This window comes from Zonotrichia leucophrys, chromosome Z (assembly GCF_028769735.1).
Source record: "Zonotrichia leucophrys gambelii isolate GWCS_2022_RI chromosome Z, RI_Zleu_2.0, whole genome shotgun sequence".
NCBI classification, from domain to species: domain Eukaryota; kingdom Metazoa; phylum Chordata; class Aves; order Passeriformes; family Passerellidae; genus Zonotrichia; species Zonotrichia leucophrys.
Genome location: NC_088200.1, coordinates 67,874,786 through 67,894,674, shown reverse-complemented (window position 1 = coordinate 67,894,674; position 19,889 = coordinate 67,874,786). Strand labels below are relative to the sequence as shown.

Genomic DNA, 19,889 nt, shown 5'->3' with positions numbered 1-19,889 from the left:
TTAGTGCTCTTTCCAGCCTAACTTTTAAGTTCTATGCTACGGTACTTGGGAACATCTCATTTATTCCTTTTGTATTTATTTCACTGATTAGCACATTACATTGGTAGAACATTTATTTATTTATTTATTTATTTTCAACTGTTGCTTTTCTCTTTTCCTCTTTTATTTTTTTATTTTCCTTTCCTTTTTTATTTTTCTTCTTCTACATTTCCCCCCACTTTTTTCAGGTTTGTTCTCTTTAGTCTCTTTCTTTTTTTTCTTTTCTGTCTCTGTGCTCTCAGAAGGATAGTTGTTATCTGTTTACTTTTTGCACTCTCTCTGTACTCCCAAATAAATATACACATGCGTGTAGAGGCTCTTTCATAAATCATTCCATCTAGTTGTCAGGTCATCTTTGTTGCTCTTCAATAAACAACATAGCAGCACTTTGCTTCCATGTAGAAACTATATTTGTATGCTGAAACGTCAGAGACACTGACCACTAGATTAGGTATCAAACTGAGACTCCTTGTGAATATGCAGATAAATGTAAAAGAGTCTATGGACTGCTCTAAAGAAGAAGGAAACATTGTCAGCATTGCCTCCGGAAAAAAAAAAAACAACTGTATCTAACAGAAGTATCTGCCAACTGTATAATGACTCCTCTGTAGTTTGTATCATCAGTTCCCACACTCTGGTCTATGGATCACTGGCAATCAGCAATGCTGTAATAAATTACCCACAACTAATCTGCAGAGCCAGTAGTTGGTGCACATCAACTCTAAGTTCGCCCATAATACTGTGGGATGTTCTGAAGGTTCTAGGATGCGCTAACCCAAAATTTTCGAATCAATACAATTTCCAGTGCACTGCTTTCAAGTCTTGTTATGAGAAAACTTTTATGCGCAAAACGTTGTAGAGGAGAGAAACGCCACTCATTGTTTACGTAATTAGTGTGACAAGTAAGTGCTGATGAGAAATGGATTTTTGCCCTCACTTTGGTGCAAGTTGAAGAGAAAGAGAACGATGGGTTTATCTTTGCAGACAGGCTATCGATAATGCCGAGATCGGAGGTACGGACCCGTACCCGTGCTCCTGCAACACCGAACACGGGAACAAAGGGACAAGTGGAGACAGACTGAATGAGGGGAGGCAATTAAGGCTTTGCTGCTAATGACAGTAAGCCTAGGTGGCATTACTGCGGTTCTTCTCGGCAAGTTTAACCCGGGCCGGAACGCCAAGTCCACCCCGCTCCCCTCAGGCGCGGAGCCGCCGCTCCCCCGGGGCCCGCGCGCGGGGCCCCCGCCCCGCCCCGCGCGCCGCCGGCCAATGGCGAGCCGCGAAAGCGATTTCTCGCGCGCTGATTGGGCGCCGCCCGCTCAGCGCTCGGGGAGCGGGCAGCGCGCGGGGCCCGCGGCCGCGGGAGGGGCGGGAAGGCGCCTCTCTCCCCTCACGGCTGCGGCCCGCCCGGGGCAGCGGGACCGGCAGCGCGGGCCCTCCGCCAAACAAAGAGACCTTCGACGGCAATCTTCGTAGCGCGTGCGATGCATATGTCTGGCAAAGTTAAAACAAAACAAAACCGACAAAAACAACCCTCCCCAAAAAACCAAAACCAACAAAAAAATCCGGACAGGGACCAGGATGGGTGAATGGTGATCTCTTGGTATTATTAGCAGTCCACAGCTGCACCAATTCTAATTTGGAGAGCAGGTAGAAATTAAGGCGGAAAAGTCACTAAATCACACAGCGGGCCCTGGCCGCTTTTTGAAATACCGACATTCTTAACCTGACAAGACAATGTGAGTTCAGTGGTCCTTTTGCATCCACTCATCGGAATCTGCTGCTGCAGATGCACCCAGGGGCCGGCAAGCAGTCTTGCTCTAATTTCTGCCACAGAAATGGGTACATAAAACCCTGCTTTTGCAACCATGTGGTACACTGGGCAGGCTCCTTCCCTGTAGATTCATACACAAATGCCAGGAGGGAATGGGGTGAGAGGCTCCCCTCCAAAATTTGTAATTTAAGGAGGTTTTTAAGGGTACTTTACCCCCATCAGTTGGCCTCTGTAGTTAGTAACCCTCGTGACCGGCTCTTCCCCTGACCGTTTCTTTCAAAAATTAAAATGATGGTGTAAGGCAGATAAAGCAGAGGCATTTTTGTAATCTCTCCCAGCGACTGTTCCTTGGCTAGTTAACAGACCATCTATTCAGAAGCAATTTTCTTTGGGCTGAAATTATGTGCTGACCGTAGCAGATCACTTCCCATAATACCCCTTCCCCCACCCAAGGCTAAATACAAACCGTCTCCTATTCACTGTATAATAATGTGAAAATGACTGTAATTTTGCAGACGAGCAGCAGCCCAAAGTGAAACGTGTCTAAACAGAGGTCAATACTGAAAAATTCAGGGCCATTACCTAAATCTGAAAAATACATACTGTAAGGAAACAGGAATAGTGATCCATGACTAAGTAGACCAAAAGCTTGGTGTTGCTGATCTTAAAATTTTGCTAACCAGTGAGTGACATCACTCAAGAGCTACCCCCGGGGAAACTGAAATTTTCGGTACCTTGTGACATTATGCATGCCCACTCCTCCACAAATTGCTCATGCTGGGCATAAGTGTCCCCTCCCTGGGGAGAGGATGCTAGTGACTCCAGCCGTGTCCGCTGCCACAGCGGCTGGGAAGTGGCCTATCACAGGTCCTCCTTGCGATTATCCCTGCGTTGTCCCAACAGCCGGGCGGGATGGCAGGGATGTGTTCACTGTTCACACCTCAGCAATTCTTGTTTGTGCTGCACACATGCCATGAGGGGTTTTTTTTTGTTTTGTTGGTTTTTTGTTTTTGTTTGTGTTTTTTTTTGGAGGGGGTTGGTTTTTTGTTTGTTTGTTTTTTGCTTCCTTCCCCCACTTTGTAACGGCTTAAACATTTAACGTGATCAAGGGGCTCCTTGACAATGAACATATCCCTGCTAATAAACCCTTCATTATCAGCCCTTGAAGGGTAAGTATTTTTACACAGGAGAAACGGAGCAGCCTCAAGGCCTCGCAAGGTAGCATATGTTGGTGACCCCAATGTCCGCGGGACTCACAGCACCTGGAGGGCAGCCTTTTCTCCTGGGGCCCCTGGTCATGGTGACCGGGTGGCCATAGCGCTGACGAGTGCCACGCCACGGGCGGTTTTTACCCCCACTAGTCCTGTTTCACCTTCCGCAAAGCCCCCGCAGCAAAGCCGGGTCTGGGGGGGTTTGCTCCTCTGGTACCTCTCCACTAATGGCCCCTTTCATTGGGAAGCCTGCAACGCGGGCACGCTGACGAGCGTGATTTGCTCAGCTGGACGAAATCCAAAGAGGTATTTTGTCACCCTGTCATGGGTGTGCAGGACATCGTAAATGCCACGCTTTGACTTCTTGCCGGAAATCTTGACTTGGGCGTAGCGTACGTTTGGCAAGAAAAACATCCCGTATCGATTTTCACAGGGAGATCAGTCCCAGTGAGATCAAGGGGAAGAGGAAGGGGGGGAAAAAAAGTCAAAGACAGGGAAGAGGGGGGAAAAAAAAGAGTAGATAGTGATTAAGGATATTAAAAGGAACAGGGTGTCTGCGGGGCTAGTGCCCCCCACCTCCCGACCCTCCCGTGCCCGCGGGCGGCGGCCGCCGCCGCCCCCATTCCACCCCTGCCGTCCGCGAAGGGTTAAACGCAATTTAACGCAGTGGTGTAGCATAATGGCTCCCAACGTAAACAAAAGGAATGATTAAGGGGGATATTTTCGAGCTACACAAAGCCCGATAGGGAAGATTTGTGTTACTAATTCCTGTGAAAGGATGTTCACGTGGTAGTTATAGGGTCGCTGGCATTCACACTTCAGTGCGTGCGGCAGTAAATCAGCAGTCTGGAAACAAAAGGGTTATTTTCTGCTCCCCTTCCTTCCGAAAAAGAGGAAGAGAAAAAAAAAAAGGGAGAAAAAAAGAATAAAACCCGACCTGTCTAACTTAAGCCATATTGTAAAAATGAACATGTAATAAAATACGTGAGGAGCTGTAAAAGTGAATCCAAGAAAGAGGGCTGATCGGAGAGCGGAGCACCGCCTCGGTGACCCCCAAGCAGAGCTGGGGGGGCTGCCCTACCATGAACCTCCGCTCAGCCCCTTCCTCCAGACACTGTTTGCTTTTCTCCTCCACTAAGCACGAAAATAATCGCACATGTGTATCAGCAACCCTCACTCGCTGGCTTCAAGCTGTTATAATTTTGAATGAGGGGGCATTTAAAAATTATGACTGAGATTCTAAATTGCCTCTTTGAAACCGGCACAGAAAAATCATTCATCATGGCTTCGAAAACTGCCCTGAAATTAAATTAAAACGAAATGAGGGAGTCTTCCTCCCTACGTGTGAGTCTTGGCAGAGCTACACTCCACCTTGGTTTTCTATTTTTTTCCTTCCCCTCCTCCCCCTCTCTTTTTTTTTTTTTCCTTTCCCTTCCCTCATTTATTTTTCTCTCCCTCAGCTTTAAATGTTATGTAGGATAATTGAAATGGGAAACACGATTTTGTATCTGGCTGCAGCAAGGAGGCTCGGTGTAGGCTGCGGGCTGCAGAGCGGGGGGCTGCGTGCGTGTGCGTGCGAGTGCAGAACGTGTGAGTGAGTGTACAATGCGCGCGGAGGTGGGGGTGGGCTGGTGCGAGGGTGCCGGGCGGGGGTGCGGCGTGCGCGGGGGCGCAGCGTGTGCGGGGCCGCAAGGCGCGAGTGCGAGCGGGTGCCGGGGGTGTGAGCGAGCGAGCGGGTGCGTGTTTGTGTCTCTCGCCCTCGCCGGCAGGCAGGAGGAGCGGCGGGCCAATGGCAGGGCCCGGTTTCATAAAAGCTGGGTGCTGATTGGCCGGCAGGGAAAGGGCATCGCGAACAAAGAAAAGTCCCTCTCAGGTACCGCGCGGAGCGAGGCTCCCAGTCCCCCGCCTCGGCCGCTGCTGTGGGGGCAGCGCCCCTGTCCCCTGTGCCTGTGTGTCAGCCTGTGAGGGGACAGACACACATGCCGGGTTTGCCTTCTCTGCCCAGTTTTTCTTCTTTTCTTTTTTTTTTTTTTTTTTTTTTTTTGGCGTTGTTGTTTTAATTTTGTTTCTAGAAAGAAAGGAAAGTTCATGATATCTGGTGCTCTCTTCCTCCAAACACAATAAATCTGTTGAAGACATTAGATTTTTTTTTTCCTAAAATAAAAAGCGGCTGCAACAAAAACACACTCAATGCAGTTAGAAGGAAAAGGTCAACTCGATCCAATACAGACCGTAAGTACGGTTGCGTGGTGCGTCTATAGCACTTAGAGGGGATTTTCTTTTTTTTCTCTCCAAACGGGAGTGTTAAAGAGTTTTGGGAGTTGAGATAACTAGGGTTCTTGGGGATTTTTAAAGGAGGAAGAAAACCCCAAAACAACCCCCTAGACAGGGTGAGTTATTGGAGGGAAGTAAGAGGGTGAAAGCACTGTAGCCACACAAATCATACTTGACGGTGCACTTGGGGAGCGTTAAAGCGTAGTGCCTTTTTGGGTTTTAACTAACCCACGGTGGGGGAGGGGGGGGAAATAAAAGTGACACCATTACAGCCAAGTCTGCATTGCTTCCCCGCCCCCCCGGGCCCCGAGAGCACTGCGCTCGTTAGCAGGAGCGACGGGGCACCGACAGACCGGGAGGCACCTCGCATGTCACACCGAGACACCAGAAACGCGAGGCTGGAGCCGGGGGACGGGGGTGGGATCGTCCCTCGGCAGTTGCCGGCTTCCATCGCCGTCTCTGTTCTGCCTGCCCTGAGGCGCAGGGAAGGGAAAGCCCTGAGGTAAACGGGCCCCCCCACCAGGGGAGGTGGCGGGGGGCTCGGCGAGGCGCTCCTGGGGGGCACTCCGGGACTCCAGCCGAGGCGGCGGGCCGGCGGCGCGGGGCGGGGCGGGGCCGGGGCAGGGCGCAGCCCGCCCCGCCGGGTGTGTGAGGGGCGGCGGTGGCGGCCAATGGCGCCCGGTGGCGTCACGTGACGCGGGCGGCGGGCCCGCCGCGCCTCCCCCTCCCCCCGCCCTCCCGCCACCGGCAATTCATTACGGCTTTTAGCTTCCCATCGCCGGCTAATTAAAAATACTAAGCTAAAGCTCCGAGACCGTCTGACTCGGAGAGGGGGGAGGGAGGCATAGGGAAGGGGGTGATAACGGTAGACTGCGAGGTTTGCTGAGACAATAAGGTGGGAGCGATCTGTCCTGACAAAAAGGTCGTCTGCTTTATCTCCTCGGACTCTAATTACTGAATTACTTACCGCATGACTGACTAGCCCAAGCTCACGGGTTTTTCGTTGTTATTATTTTTTTTTCCCCCGAGACAGCCATTCGAAACTGATACGTGCCTATGCTGGTGGTTTGCTTCTTTTTTTTTTTTTTTTTTCCTAATTCCTATTTTTAAAAAGCGCTGATCTAAGGCTGGTGGGGGAGGGACGGACAGACGAACGGACGGGGACAGGCACCGGCACCCCCCTCCCCGAAATCTTACCCCTGGGAAAATTTAGTTCGTTTGAGAGTACGCAGTCCTTCCTCCACTCCCACAAAATGTTTTGATAACCGGTTTATCAGATCAGTGATTCCCCCCTCCCGCTCCTCCGCCTCTTCCTCGCCCCCCTCTTCCCCCTCCCCCCGCCTCCCCCGCCCGTTTCCCCTCAAGTTACTTCAAGAAATCAGATCTGTCAGGACGGGCGAAAAAAATGCCACTTCCCAACTAACAGGCGGAATCCAGCCCAGATTTTCAGTCCTTTCTTCTTTTTTTCCTTCCTCCCTTTCACTAATTTATCCCGATGTTAGCACATTCTGTCTTGTAACACCCGGGCGCCTGTAGGTTTGTTTCGTGGGATCATTACTTACTGATCGGGATGGCTCCCAGGTCCGGGGCTGAAGACGGAGTGTGAAGTTGGGGAAACATTTTTTTCTTTCCTTTTTTTTTTTTTTTTTTTTTTTTTTTTTTTTTTTTTTTTTTTTTTTTTTTTTTTTCTTTTTAATATTACTGTGGTGTTTATTACCTCTCGGTGCTTATTCAGGAAAAGCAAACAAACAAAAATCTGGTCCTTGATGCTTCACTTCTGAATGTGAAATATTACCTCCCAGCTCGTAAAGTTGTGAGGCACAGCTTTTTTTTTTTTTGCTTTTTTTGCTTCTTTTTCTTTAAGCAAGGACGAAAAAAGCCTAGACAAACAAACAAAAAAATGGACTTCTGATCCGTGTGCCAAAGTAGGGGGAGATATGTTATTGACCGATTTATACTGGCTGAGATGATACTTGCTTTCTACTTCTTGATCACTTGCTCTTTAAGTAAAATGAGGCACAGAGTTGTTGCTGAGACGAGTGGGAACAGCATTTTGATTTGCTGGTTTAATTAAAAATGATAAAGGATTAAAGGTAAGCATTATGCGTATATATGTATAAATATTTCGGCAGTCGACTGTAAAAGGGAGAGATCCCTTTAAAAATCGTTTTAACTAAGCTTTGTCAAACACACACTCATTTGCGGTCGCTGAGGCCACCTTGGTGCAGATCACTTAAAGTGTATGTCTTAATCAGTTTCCTGTACAGTCAGTAATACTATATTTAACAGACCTAACAATTGTGTGACCTAGGAATACATTAGAGCTGCTTTTAGAACTGTTATCTTAAGGATATTTTTTTAAAGGAATGAGATTTATTTATTCTCACTTTTTTTTAATTTTAACCTATGGATTTTAATATTTTCCAGTAAACATTTGAGTTTGTAGGCTGTTGTTTTTAACAGAAGGTGTATTGTGGCAGGGAAAATGAGGTTTCCCACTTCCCTTAGCACTCTCCTCCCCCACCCCCCCAAGAGATTAAGGGGAAGGGGGTGGCAAAAGATAATACAGGAGAGTCGCAAAACTTCAATGGTCTGGTTTAAAAAAAGCCACAAAATCCATGGAATGCACTGAAGAGTGAATCCCTGTCCTTCCTTTTCTCCTTTTCGTGCCTAGGTGATGGTCCAAAGGGTTAGATTACAACATGTGCTCCAACAGCTAGGCACCACTTCTCTGACTGTATTTCCTGAACTTTGTGGATTTAAATAATGTAGATAAATTTTTTCTTCCTTTTTTTTCTTCCTTTTTTTTTTCTCTTCTTTTTTTATGGGCATGGCTCTTAAAGAGAGGTTGTGGATGTTGGTATACAAGTAGATTAAAAGTGCTCATTATAAAAACACCACAGCCACTGTCTCTGGCTTAACAAACTTAAGAACGTGGCAATGTTGAATGTTTTTGCTCCCCCCTACCTTGCCCCCTCTTTATTGAGTGACGTTATATTGTGGTAACACCCAGACAAGAAATACTTGACTATTTCCCTCCTCACAGGACAACGTGGATGTGGACTGCAGGTTGTGAGCCTAGACACACCTAGGGGAGGGAGACAAGAAGAGTTGAACTTAAGAGAGAGCCCAACGGAGATAAACGAATGTCCCCACATCTCCAAAGAAAAGTTCATCGGATTTTTACTCTAGAGATCTTATCTTCAGGATGTCATTGAACACTTCCACTGCAGGAAAAGGTGTGGATCCAAACGCAGTTGACACTTATGACAGTGGCGATGATTGGGAAATCGGTGTTGGGAATTTAATAATCGATTTGGACGCCGACTTAGAGAAGGACAGACAGAAATTTGAGATGAATAATTCTAATACCACCAGCAGCAGCAACACCAGCTCCAAGGATTGCGGGGGTCTGACTTCCAGTGGGGTTAATGCTACCTCAGCCTTAGCTGATGGCCTAAAATTCGCTTCTGTTCAGCCCTCTGCTCCCCAGGGGAATTCCTCTCACAAAGAGACTAGCAAATCAAAAGTGAAAAGGAGTAAAACTTCTAAGGATGCTAATAAATCTCTGCCTTCTGCTGCCTTGTATGGGATTCCTGAGATCAGCAGTGCTGGCAAAAGGCAGGAAGTCCAAGGGCGCCCTGGAGAGGCAACTGGCATGAATTCAGCACTGGGTCAAAGTGTGAGCAGTAACCCAAACGGCAATAATAACAACACCAGCAACACCACCACCGTTGCCTCTTGTGGGAAAAACAAAGAGGAGAAACCAGGTAAAGCCCCTGGCAGCAGAGGCTCCAAGCGGGATAAGGATGCAGGAAAATCCAGGAAGGACAAGCAGCATGACCTGCAGCAGGGCCACCCCAATGGCAGTGGGGGTGGCAATAGCCAAATTCCCTCTGGGCACCTCTATGGCTTCGGGGCCAAGGGAGGCAGTGGTGGAAGCACCAGCCCTTTCCACTGCACCTCCTCTGCTGTGGGGGAAGTGAGCAAAAGTACCCCGGATTCAGGGTTAATGGGGAACTCTGTTTTGGTAAAGAAGGAAGAGGAGGAGGAGGAGAGCCACAGGCGAATCAAGAAATTGAAAACAGAAAAGGTAGGACAAAGCTCCTCTCCACCTCTTCTGTCTTTCCCCATGTCTCTAATAAGTGTCCCATGACTGTATGTCTGGCTCCTCTGTCCTCTCTGCTGTGTATTTGTGACATGCGTATGTCCTTCCTCCTTCCCTTAAAAAAAAAAACAAACAAAAAAATCAACCCAGAGACCTCTTCCCTACATGGAAGATACCATGTTTCCAGTAGGCTGCTCTTCCTTGTGATTTCCTCTCCTGTCATCAGACCTGCAGAACCTTTCTGTTTTGTCTGTTCGTTTTAATTGCACTTGCCCAGAAGGAGAAACGCAGCGATGACCCTGCTGCCTGAGCTGTCCCCAATTTTAGCAGAGAGCAGCAGTACCAGTGGGATGGCTTGTGTTCGCAGGCTGGGGCTGCAGAGCTCAGGCTCCAGGCGCAGCAGGTCTTGTATGTGCTGACTCTTCCACAACTTCAGCAGGCATTCATGGCCATTCCTCTCCCAAAGTCTAAAGGAACCCCTCTCCCTTTCTCTGACCCTCTGCCTAGAGCTGGGATTGTGCTTGGGGAGGAAACAGGAGCTGTGGGCAGAGACCGGGGCTCTGCCTGGCGCTTGGTGGAGACGCGGGATGCTCATTGTGCTGGGGGCTTCGGGGCTTCTGTGGCACTGCAGCCCAGAGGCCCCAGAAGCTGGTGTGGTGACTGGGAGGAAGGAGCCAGCAGACAGGCAGTGTCTCTTGTCTTCCTGGAAGGAGGATGCTGGGAGGAGGAAAATGCACCTTGTGCTGAGGATTGTGTGTGCAAAACGGCTTTTGGAACAGAGTGGAGCAGTTTGTCTCCTGTCTGGAGGAGTTTTCCTCTCTGAGCCATACTGGCTCTTGGATTTGAAGTGCTTGTTTGTTGAGAGGTTGAAATGGTGTGAAGGAAATCGAATGGGAGTGTGTGGTTTTATTCCTTTCTATTTTGGATGCTTTCTGTATGAATAGATGGCTGCTACTCTATTACTGGTGAAAGGTGGAGTGAGACAATGTTGTCTTTGTCAGCTGCTGGTTCAAGGATGTTCTGGTGTTGGTGGGAATTCTGTCCTGTCCATAGGGCAGAAGCCATCTTCTGGGGGGCCAGAGGGCGAGTGTTGGCTCAGGATTACAAGTATGGTACATTCTACAGGTTGTTAAACAAAGGGAACCTGCTCTGCTTGAAAAATAAAGCAAACCAACACCCTCCAGATGCACAATCTCAGGGTGTTAGTATTGTGACTGTATTGTCAGCTGTTTTTCCTAAATTACCTGCTTTTACAACTTCCCCAAGTGAACATTGCAATGGGGAGACGTTAACTGTATGGTCTGCAAGTGTCTGGGAGAGCTGAAGGTCTCAGGGAGTGGGAAGTTATGTCTTCTTATGACTGGCTAGTAGCTTTTTGTATTTCAGTCATGAAGGTTTTGTAATACGAAGTCGACTGGAGGATTAGATTTGGGTGTTTGTGATAGCAGATATTTGTTAGTACTGGAAGATAATTCCAAGGGATTTGTTCAAGGCAGGGAACAAATTAAATTTTATATTGTATGCATATTATTGCTTTTAAGATAGCATATCTATGGATGAATTTGAATGAGCCTTATGACCTTGTCTAAATGCAGATGAGAAAACCAGATTGCTGTGTAATTCATGTATATATGTTTGCATTTTGATTTATGAAAAGTGCTGTTCACGGCAGAAAGGTGTCCAAAAATCTCAAGGTCTCTTTATTATCTTAGTACAGTAGGCATTTACTTCTGTTGCCAATAGTCTTCAAATTGCAGTTCTCTAATCTGTTTTAACTATCTAGATAAATTGCCCTAATCCGGTCTTCACAATGGCTGTGGTTAAAGAGTCAGAGCCATTTGATTGGATTCAGTGGCTGCCTGGAATGTGGGAGGTACTGCCCTTTTGCAACCCCCTTAGCCTTTTAATCTCTCAGCCAAATGTTCACATTCAACAATTTTGTTTAGCTGGCAATCTGAACATTTCAGTATCTCAAAGGCTGCTGCCATGGCAACGGAGATTAGAGGGTGGTGTGGTTTCTCCCGTTTTTGTGTTCTTTCAACTCTCTAGTCACACAGGAAATTGTATGAAGAATCTATATACGTGCGAGTAATCTTATGTGCTATGTAAATGGGATGGCATGCAAATTCAGAGCAAACACGTATGGAGGAGTTCAGCGTCAGTGGCACACTCTGCGTGTTGTAGATGTCGCTCCAGGAGGAGGTCTGGAGCTTGCATTTCCAACAACAGCCGCTGCTGTTGGCACACACCGACTTTAATACAGGCTCTGCACACCAGAGTCGTGCAGCCTTGGCCATTGTCTGGCACAATGGTGTGCTTGCTTGCTATCTCAAGTAAAGTCCCTTAGCGTTTTTCTTAGCCAAGAATATTCCCTTTAAATCATAACAATGACAATAATAATAATAATAGTAATGTAGCTTGTTGCTGATAATGGTTGATATTTTTCAAGTCCAGCCAGTGGCAACATTAGCAACATTCGAGTCTGTTATGTTTGTTGTTCTGCTTTTTTTTTTTTCCCCAAATGATTAATCATCATTGGAAAGAATTTTTTAAAGGCTTTAGATGGTTGAAGTGTTATTGCTTTGACTGTTTGTATGCTACAACATATATGCCATACTTGCACGAAGCAACTTGTATCTGTAAATAAATACATAATTTGCAGCCTGCATGTTGAAATCCATGTTCAGTTATCTTACTGTTGTGCAAGACATGCCTCATGAATTTGGAAGTTTCCTTTTAGAATCAGATGAGTTCATGACTGCTGATTAAAAATCGACATGTTTTTATATGTGGCGTGGAATATAATACTGCATTTGTTTACTATTTGTGGAAGGCTTGGAGCAGATTTCCAGGAGTTGTAGTCACTGTTTTGCTTCCACAGCATGCTTCATTCTATTTTTAGTCTATTTATTATGTTTCCTTGCTGCAGAAAGTCATGTAAAACATGATAAATTGGATCTTACGAAGCCTAATTAAATCAATGACTGTGTTCTGCTGGCTCTTTTATGCAGAAACCACAAGTATGTTGTAAAAGTCACCACTCCCCTAATATGTGGATAAAGTCAAAGTGTGCTGTAATTCTAAAATGTTTGAGCTATATTTGTGCAGTCCATTCAGACATGCCAACAGTGACATGTCTGAATAAGTAGCTTTGACAGGTAGGCAAACCACTCCTAAGATTTTTGGTGTTAAAACCTGTCTCCATTTTCCATTTCTTATCCATACTGTTTTTAGCACAGTTGCTGACTGTTTGTCAGCATGAGCTCTTCATCTGTTCCAGCTAACATTTTTTTGTTTTTTAACAGCTGTTACATTGAAACTTGTTCAGAATAGCTACAAAATTTGCTTTGTATGCATTGTGAGGAGATTTTGGAATTAATTCAGTCATAATTTACTCTGAGATACAGTAAAACTTCATTTGGTATGTGAAAAACAGTATGTTTACATGGAATTAATGCAGAAGATACAAAGCTGTAATCAGAAGGGTTTAGTTACAGTTCTAAATGTATCAGTCTAGTGATACTCCAGAATGGAATTTTTGTGCTTCTCATTAAGACTGCATTTCACATTTGAAAGTTGTCTTTAGCAAATTAGCATGTTGGCTAGTATTACTTATTTTATCTTCACTTTCCTTGTTGTGTTTTAGCGTTAGGATTTGATAGTGTTTTGTATGCCATCAGAAGTCTCTGGGTGAATTTTATCTATTGATGTAAATCATTTAAGTACATGCTTTGATTAATGATGTTATGGAGATATGCTCTTCATGTACTTTTCTTGCTGGCCTTGTGTGTAGTTTATTCACTGTGAAATAAAAGGGCAGGGAGGTCACTTGCTGTAATTAAAGAACAAAGTCTATTGTTGTTTGACAGCAAACTGTTTTGAAAGCTACATAAGGGATTTAGCTGTTAAAAACATTGATAAGTATGGGTGTCTAACAATAAGCACAGCTCAAGGTTCTTAAAGTTCTGTAGTGCTGTCTAGTAGTGTGACGGTGCTTTTTGAGCTGGGTGAAGAGGTGTTGCCCTTTGGCCGAGGAAAGCTTTCCGTGTGAACCTGCTGACCTCTGCCAATATGTATGACCAGATCTTCTATTGAATTCCTGTGCAAAGCAAGAGTTAGTGTAGCACAATGGAGGCTGGTCTGGAGCATCTATCAAACAAAGCAGGGAAGCTGATAGCCATATTTGGAACTACAGGAAAAATATTTCACTTTGGGCATTAGTAATTTTACAATTTTAATAACTTCATAAATACCCAGTAAAGAGGAAAGGATTGATTGTCCAGATGTCATGAGGTTAACCGTGTTCTCCATGTTAAAGGGCTTTCCTGCAAGACTGTTTTAATTATAGCTATATAAAGACTTGTTTTTCCAAAGTAGCATTTTATAGTCCAATAAATGAAATGTATGTTAAAAGTGCTAAGCAAAATCTCCCGTAACCATAGAGGTGTTCAATAACCAGATTCAAGTAACATGGAAAGTACCATCTGTTTCTAGTTTTCAGCATAAGCCCAGGAATTGAAAAGCTGAGATTTGCTCGTATTTTTCTGACTCTCTTTCTTTTTTTAATTATTATTATCATTATTTTAAAAAGTTCACCTGGCATTTTATAGAAGCTTTCTGAAATGCAATAATACGGGAGAGACTGTGAAAACACATGTTCATACATACAGTTAACCAGTTCCACTTTCATTTAAAGAGGTTTCCAGAAGCTCAGTCATTGAAGAATTTATAATAGTGAATCACCTCCTGCAGGCAAACACAATAAGGGTCAGTTCTTCAAAGGTCTTGCTATTGAGGTAGAACCTGATTTACTCTGCCTTTCCTTATGACGTAAAATGAAGGAGGAAAAAAAAAACCCACAACCTCCCAACAACAACAACCAAAAAAACCCACCCCAGCCTCTCAAAGGATAACTTTAGCAAGCTCTTATCAGGCACTTAATTGCATATGATAAAACCATTGACTAAAATTTTCCATGCAGACTTTGCTGCTCTTCAGAGAAGTGTTCTTGAATTCTTGATAGGGAGAAAAATCACTCTTTTAAAGATAAGTTGTTCTAAACTGTTAGGCAATGAGATTCTTGGCTGCAGCTTATGAGCCCTGGATAAAACGCCATCCGGCCTTTGTTTGAGGTCTTTTACTGAAGCTAATGACTGGTCTTGTGCCGCCCTGAGATAAATGACATTATCTCTGAGTGGTCTGACAGGAAACAGACATGTTAATGGTGAAGCTGCGGGGAGGATCTGCTGTAGTTCTGACAAAAGAGTAAAGCTTGGACCCCTGGTTGTGATCATTAACACAGAATGCATTCCTTCATAATTGGAAAGCTATTTTATCGACAACAACGTAAATCACAAATCTGAAATCTGAAGGGTTTTTTGCGTGCTCAAACTAGTGCCTTTTTTTCTCCACTGTATAAAAAATGGGTTATCTCCATAGCACTGACACTAGTGCGAGGGCCTGGGATCTGCTTTCTGTTAAATGGACACATCCTTTGCACGTTGAATGCAGGTTCCCCTTTATGTGCCCTGTGTTGTCCATGCTATTTGCATTTCTAAAAGAATAAAAAACCCTGTTTTTCTTCACGTCTCACACTCTTACTGATACGTGTTATTGAGCATGTTTCTCAAGCTTCATCAGGAGTATCGTTGTAGAAGTACTAATATTTCAGCTATCCTTCACCTTTACTTCCATCTTGGATAAGGATATACTTATATTTTGGATTTCTGTCACCCACCCTTGAAAAAGGTTGGATTTCTTCTGCAGCAGTTCAGGCTGTTTTGTGCTACTGCCACATGGTCCATATTTCTCAAATACAGAATTCACTTTGTGAGTGGCATGTTCCAGATTTGTTGCATGGTATACAGTTGGAATTGCTGAATGTAACCTGTCTGCTGTGGTCTGAGCTAAGATACTTTGTACAAATGATCCAACAACCAGGTTCTTGTTTTTATAGTATTCTTAACATTGTACCGTGTATGATGCTCTAATTCATAGTTCCCTGAATGGCTGAGAATTGTCTGACTTCTTAAATGACCTTCATTTTTACACCAGAAATACATCTTGCCCCAATCCTCATATAGGCACCTGTGGATCTGTGGATTGGGTTCAGTTGAAGGGCTGGCCATATTTTTTTGCTAAAAACTAGTGTTTGTTTTGGTGTGCTTACATATCAAGGAGTTCTTTTCCTCTCTTAACAATCACAGAATATACATGGATGTTTTTTTAAAAAAAGTGGTCTGTATATAAGATTTCCTATTGGGTGAAAGATGGCAAAGCAGTCTTTCATGAAAATTTCTGATGATGTCATAATTGCAGAAAGTAAATACCTTTCTAAAAAATAAAAAAAGTTATATATATATAATATATTTAATTAATACATAATATATATATAATATATATATACAGAAAAAAATTATATATATATTCTGTTTCATAAACCTCTTTCTTTTTCTGTTTTTGTAGCGCTATTTCTGCCCAGTGCGGCTTTTTTCAGTGCAGCCTTTCATCAGAGTGAACAGTAACACAATCTATCATTTTTTAACTTGCTTAAAAATATGTTTGAAATGTGATAATTTTAATAAATATAATTACCACTTGTTATAACATGATTTGAGGGATTTTCTTAAATGAGATTTTAAATCATGATTTAAAAAAATTATTATTACATCCTTGATTTAATACGACAATTTACTGAAGGCAATGAGTAGCCATTTGGACAAAGAGGAAGGTCAGAGAATGACTTTTGGTTGTGTGGTAGGATTTCAGTAAGCACCCTCTGTTGCACTTTCTCTTTTAACTCTTACAAAATGGTCTTGGCAATTGGAACAAAGCCTTTACATTTGAATGAAAGGTTGTAAAACTATTCAGAGCGACTTGACTGACAAGCAGGTTCTTTGTAATTTTTTTTTTCCTTTTTTGAAAAAGCTGAGAGAAACATCAAGGAGTGGAATAGGTAGCTTGCTCTGACACCCACCCCATGTACATGCATGGTTCCATAATATATATGCTTATATATGTGTAACACTACTTGATTAAACAGTTCAATTGAGTGTTCAGGGGAAGTTGCACGCAATGAAGTAGGAATCATGTCTGTAAAGATAGGTTTTCCAGCTCTAGGGCTACTATGCTGTTGTTCTGAAATCTGAAGCCAACACTGCAAGTGAGAGTTGCATTTAGTGACAGAGATTTGTAATACATCTGCTTGTATGGTCAGTTGACCAATACTGCTAAATCTTAAGGTGAAAGGATCAACTTCTCTAGCTTCTGCCTGTAATACCTATTAGGAATTAAATGTGAATCTCTTTGTTTCACTAATTTTGAAGTGAAATTGTGCTACATTCAGTTGTATATCCTTTATGATAAATCTTCATCAGCTGATCTTCAGAAAAAAAATACCAAACTTTTGGTTCCTTCATCTTCTCACAACTTCTGAGTCTTCCTAGCCTAAATCTCACATTTGTGCACAAACGCAGTTTGAGGTGTTTGTCTCCAGAGAAACTCCACCAAATAATACTGAAAGGGAAATAACCTCATGAGGATGTTCGAAGCATATGCCAGTAGTGGCATGTGAATGCAGTTTTTGCAGTCAAAAGAGCAAACTAAAATCTATTGATTGTGGTTACTTGATGTTTTCAAAACACTAGCATTCTAGTTGTTTAGTTGTCTTGTCATTTTAACCAAGAAGCAGATGGCATAACACCACAAAAGTGTACTTTTACTTAAAGAAACTTTAGAGGTTTTGATGTGTTTTCTTTTCCTCTTATTTCCCCGATGGCTTCTTTTTATTGAAGAGTAACATGAGGAAACCTGGTAGCAATTTTATTGCGTTCCCATAACAGTTTGAAATAATAGGTTGGTCTTTGGTTGCCAGTCAAATTTCTACCAGTCAGCTTGATTCTGTTTTTTATCATGTGGCACTGGAGTATAAAAAGTATAGGTTTGTAGTTTGCCCTCAGAAACTGGCTTTTTATTTTCCATGCTTCAATTAGCAACAGAAGACTAAGCTCCAATTGGTCACACTTTGGTAAACTCTGAGAGCTTGCTTTCTTCATTCTGATAAAAGAAAGCGCCAAGTTTAGGTTGTGTTTCCCAGGAAATTTTGAGGCACATCTGGCCTCTTTAACTGTGTTCACTAGACAGTTTGATTTTGCACACATTTAGTCATTTGCATTATCCATTGAATTAATTCAGGGGTTTTGTTAAGCCCATCCCCCCTGCAACACAAGTTCATGCTATTCAAGTGCCACCTTTATTGATGAATTTCAGTGATGCTGTGCTGAACTCGGGTAGAAATAGGTCTGTGGGTACCATCGTTTCTTGTTACGTAAGCATAGCCTTCATAGTTTTCACCACTTCCCTCAGCCAGTAAGAAGAGTGAAAAGCAAACTGTAATCTCCTTTCTCATAGTGTGCAGGGCCAAACCAAATTATTTTTGGATTTCCTGTCACCTCCTTGGCTTATTTCTGTGGATGGCTTATGTTAAAAGCAACAATAATGTTTGAATTGGAAGGGTTTGGTCTTTGGGTTTTCATTCTTCATGGAGAACTGTTTATTTGAATGTGGTTCGCCGCACTACACGGATAGGACTATCAAATCTGTGCTTTATTATAGGCTTGTAGCAGTGAAGTAATGGCAGTATTTGCATGTTTCAGGGTTTCATGTTCTTGCCAATCCTTTCTTTTGAAGGAGGGAAATGAAACTAGATCTGTATCTCTTCAACAAAAGGTAATACTTAGAAGCAAATACAATTAGAAATGGACCTCGTTACTTCATTGAACTTTGTTTTGCTGGTAGGAGTTTTAAATCTGATTTAGTAAACTTCGAAGCATTTGTTTAGCTATCTTGTCCTGACTACAAGGATCTAATATTCCAGGAGTATTTATGGATGTAATGAACATATTTGACATAAAGTTTTGATAGTTAATTTTTGCTCTGGGTTTAATGTTAGGCACTATATGTGCTCCAGAACTCCAGTATTGCATTGGAGTTCTGGAATTTGAAGGAAAAATACTGCTGCATTTTGAGAACAATAAAGGTGGTTGTTCCACACCCAGTTTTACAGAAAGCATACATTGATATTCTTGTCCACTTCAGCCAATAGTAAGGTGCAATATTATGTAATAGTGTTACTAGTTGCTGTTTAAGGAGAGGGTTATGCAAACACATGCATGCGTACATATATATCAATATAAATATTCACATATATATGCTGGAGGTGTATATATATATGTATATATATATGTATATATATACATACATGTAAAGAAAAAAAGAGCTGCTACTGTTTTATAAATACAGCAACTGAGTTTTGGCTAATAGTTTTATTTACATTTCATGTCCAGATCTTTTAACAGTCTTTCCTGTGACGCTGCAATGGATGCCAAGCACTGAAGGAGAAAGCTAGCAGCTGTTTCCATTACAGCATTGGTACATTAGCCTCTGCACTTTATTTTCATTTTATGGTCTCCTCCAACCTTTTCCTAATCACCCCCTAAAAAGGCTTTTCCCCTTCTGCCTCTGATTTATCTGTGTGCAGGGTTCTGTGTTTTTCTTAGCTTTAAAAATGTAAAAATCTGTGTGGTTTTTGTTTTTTTTTTTTTTTCCTAAGAGCCTAATGCTTTGACTCTTACTCACGCTGAGCAAGGGCTTACTGTCCTTTTTCAACTCAAGTAAGTAGTTCCTTGTGTTATGTCTCTGTAATCCCTTACTTGAGATGAGTCCAGGTTGCAGAACAGTACCTACTATGACCAATTATATTATTCTTGTAACAACTTGAGCCACTGTAGGATTTATAGGTTTTTTTGCACGCTGCCTGAGTAGTGTTTTGTTCATTCTTGCTCTTTCCTTCACCATCTCTCTGAAAATAATTGTTTCATGGCTGTATGCTCTTATTGCTGAGATATGACTGAAAACTGCATGCAGTACAGTGAAGCACATTCATTTTCATCTAGTACCCGTTTATTGCCTTGAGCACTGTAAATCTGTCAGCTCTTCACGATGCTTTCACCTCTTTCTTCATTTGCTCCAGCTTCTAGTTTGACAATGTTCCCCTGAGGCAGAATTTTAATCTGCTTCCAATTAGTTGCAAAATGTGACTCAAATTTCCACATTATGGCTGCTGTTTTACTTGCACGCACACATCTAGAAACAAATTAATGCTCTTGAATATTTATTTTTGAGCCTTCAGATTTACTCTAGGTGGAAAATTTGCCAACTACATTCAAATTACATCCAAGATTTATATTTTTTTCTCAAAGTGAAATATTTCTTGAAAAGCTTCAAATGCCTCTTACTGCTTCATTTTCACAAACCCTTTTCAACTGGTTGGTAATCATTGAGGGTACATTGTATTGCGATAAATTAAACAAGTTAACAATACACATAATTAACATTTAAATATGGATGTGACTGCTGTGTCAGTGTAGGATAAGAGGCATTTCTTTTCTGCAAGGTTAGCACAATTTTTTTTGGAACCTTTAAG

At 43.0% G+C, this 19,889-nt stretch overlaps 1 protein-coding gene across 5 annotated transcripts in view; it reads left to right on the top strand.

Annotated features, from left to right (window-relative positions):
* Window positions 1-4,597: 4,597 nt before the first annotated feature.
* ZNF608 (zinc finger protein 608) overlaps window positions 4,598-19,889 on the top strand; it is an 83,381-nt gene continuing 68,089 nt past the window's right edge. For 2 of the 5 annotated variants that reach the window (XM_064736136.1, XM_064736141.1), the window contains exons 1-2: window positions 7,015-7,391; window positions 8,345-9,391. In XM_064736136.1, coding sequence (XP_064592206.1) covers window positions 8,507-9,391 — 885 coding nt within the window. In that variant the 5' untranslated portion in view covers window positions 7,015-7,391; window positions 8,345-8,506. Of the gene's footprint in view, window positions 4,615-5,109; window positions 5,257-5,683; window positions 5,801-7,014; window positions 7,392-8,344; window positions 9,392-19,889 lie in introns of those variants that run through there. The other 3 variants (XM_064736140.1, XM_064736138.1, XM_064736139.1) reach the window with 3 other exon arrangements.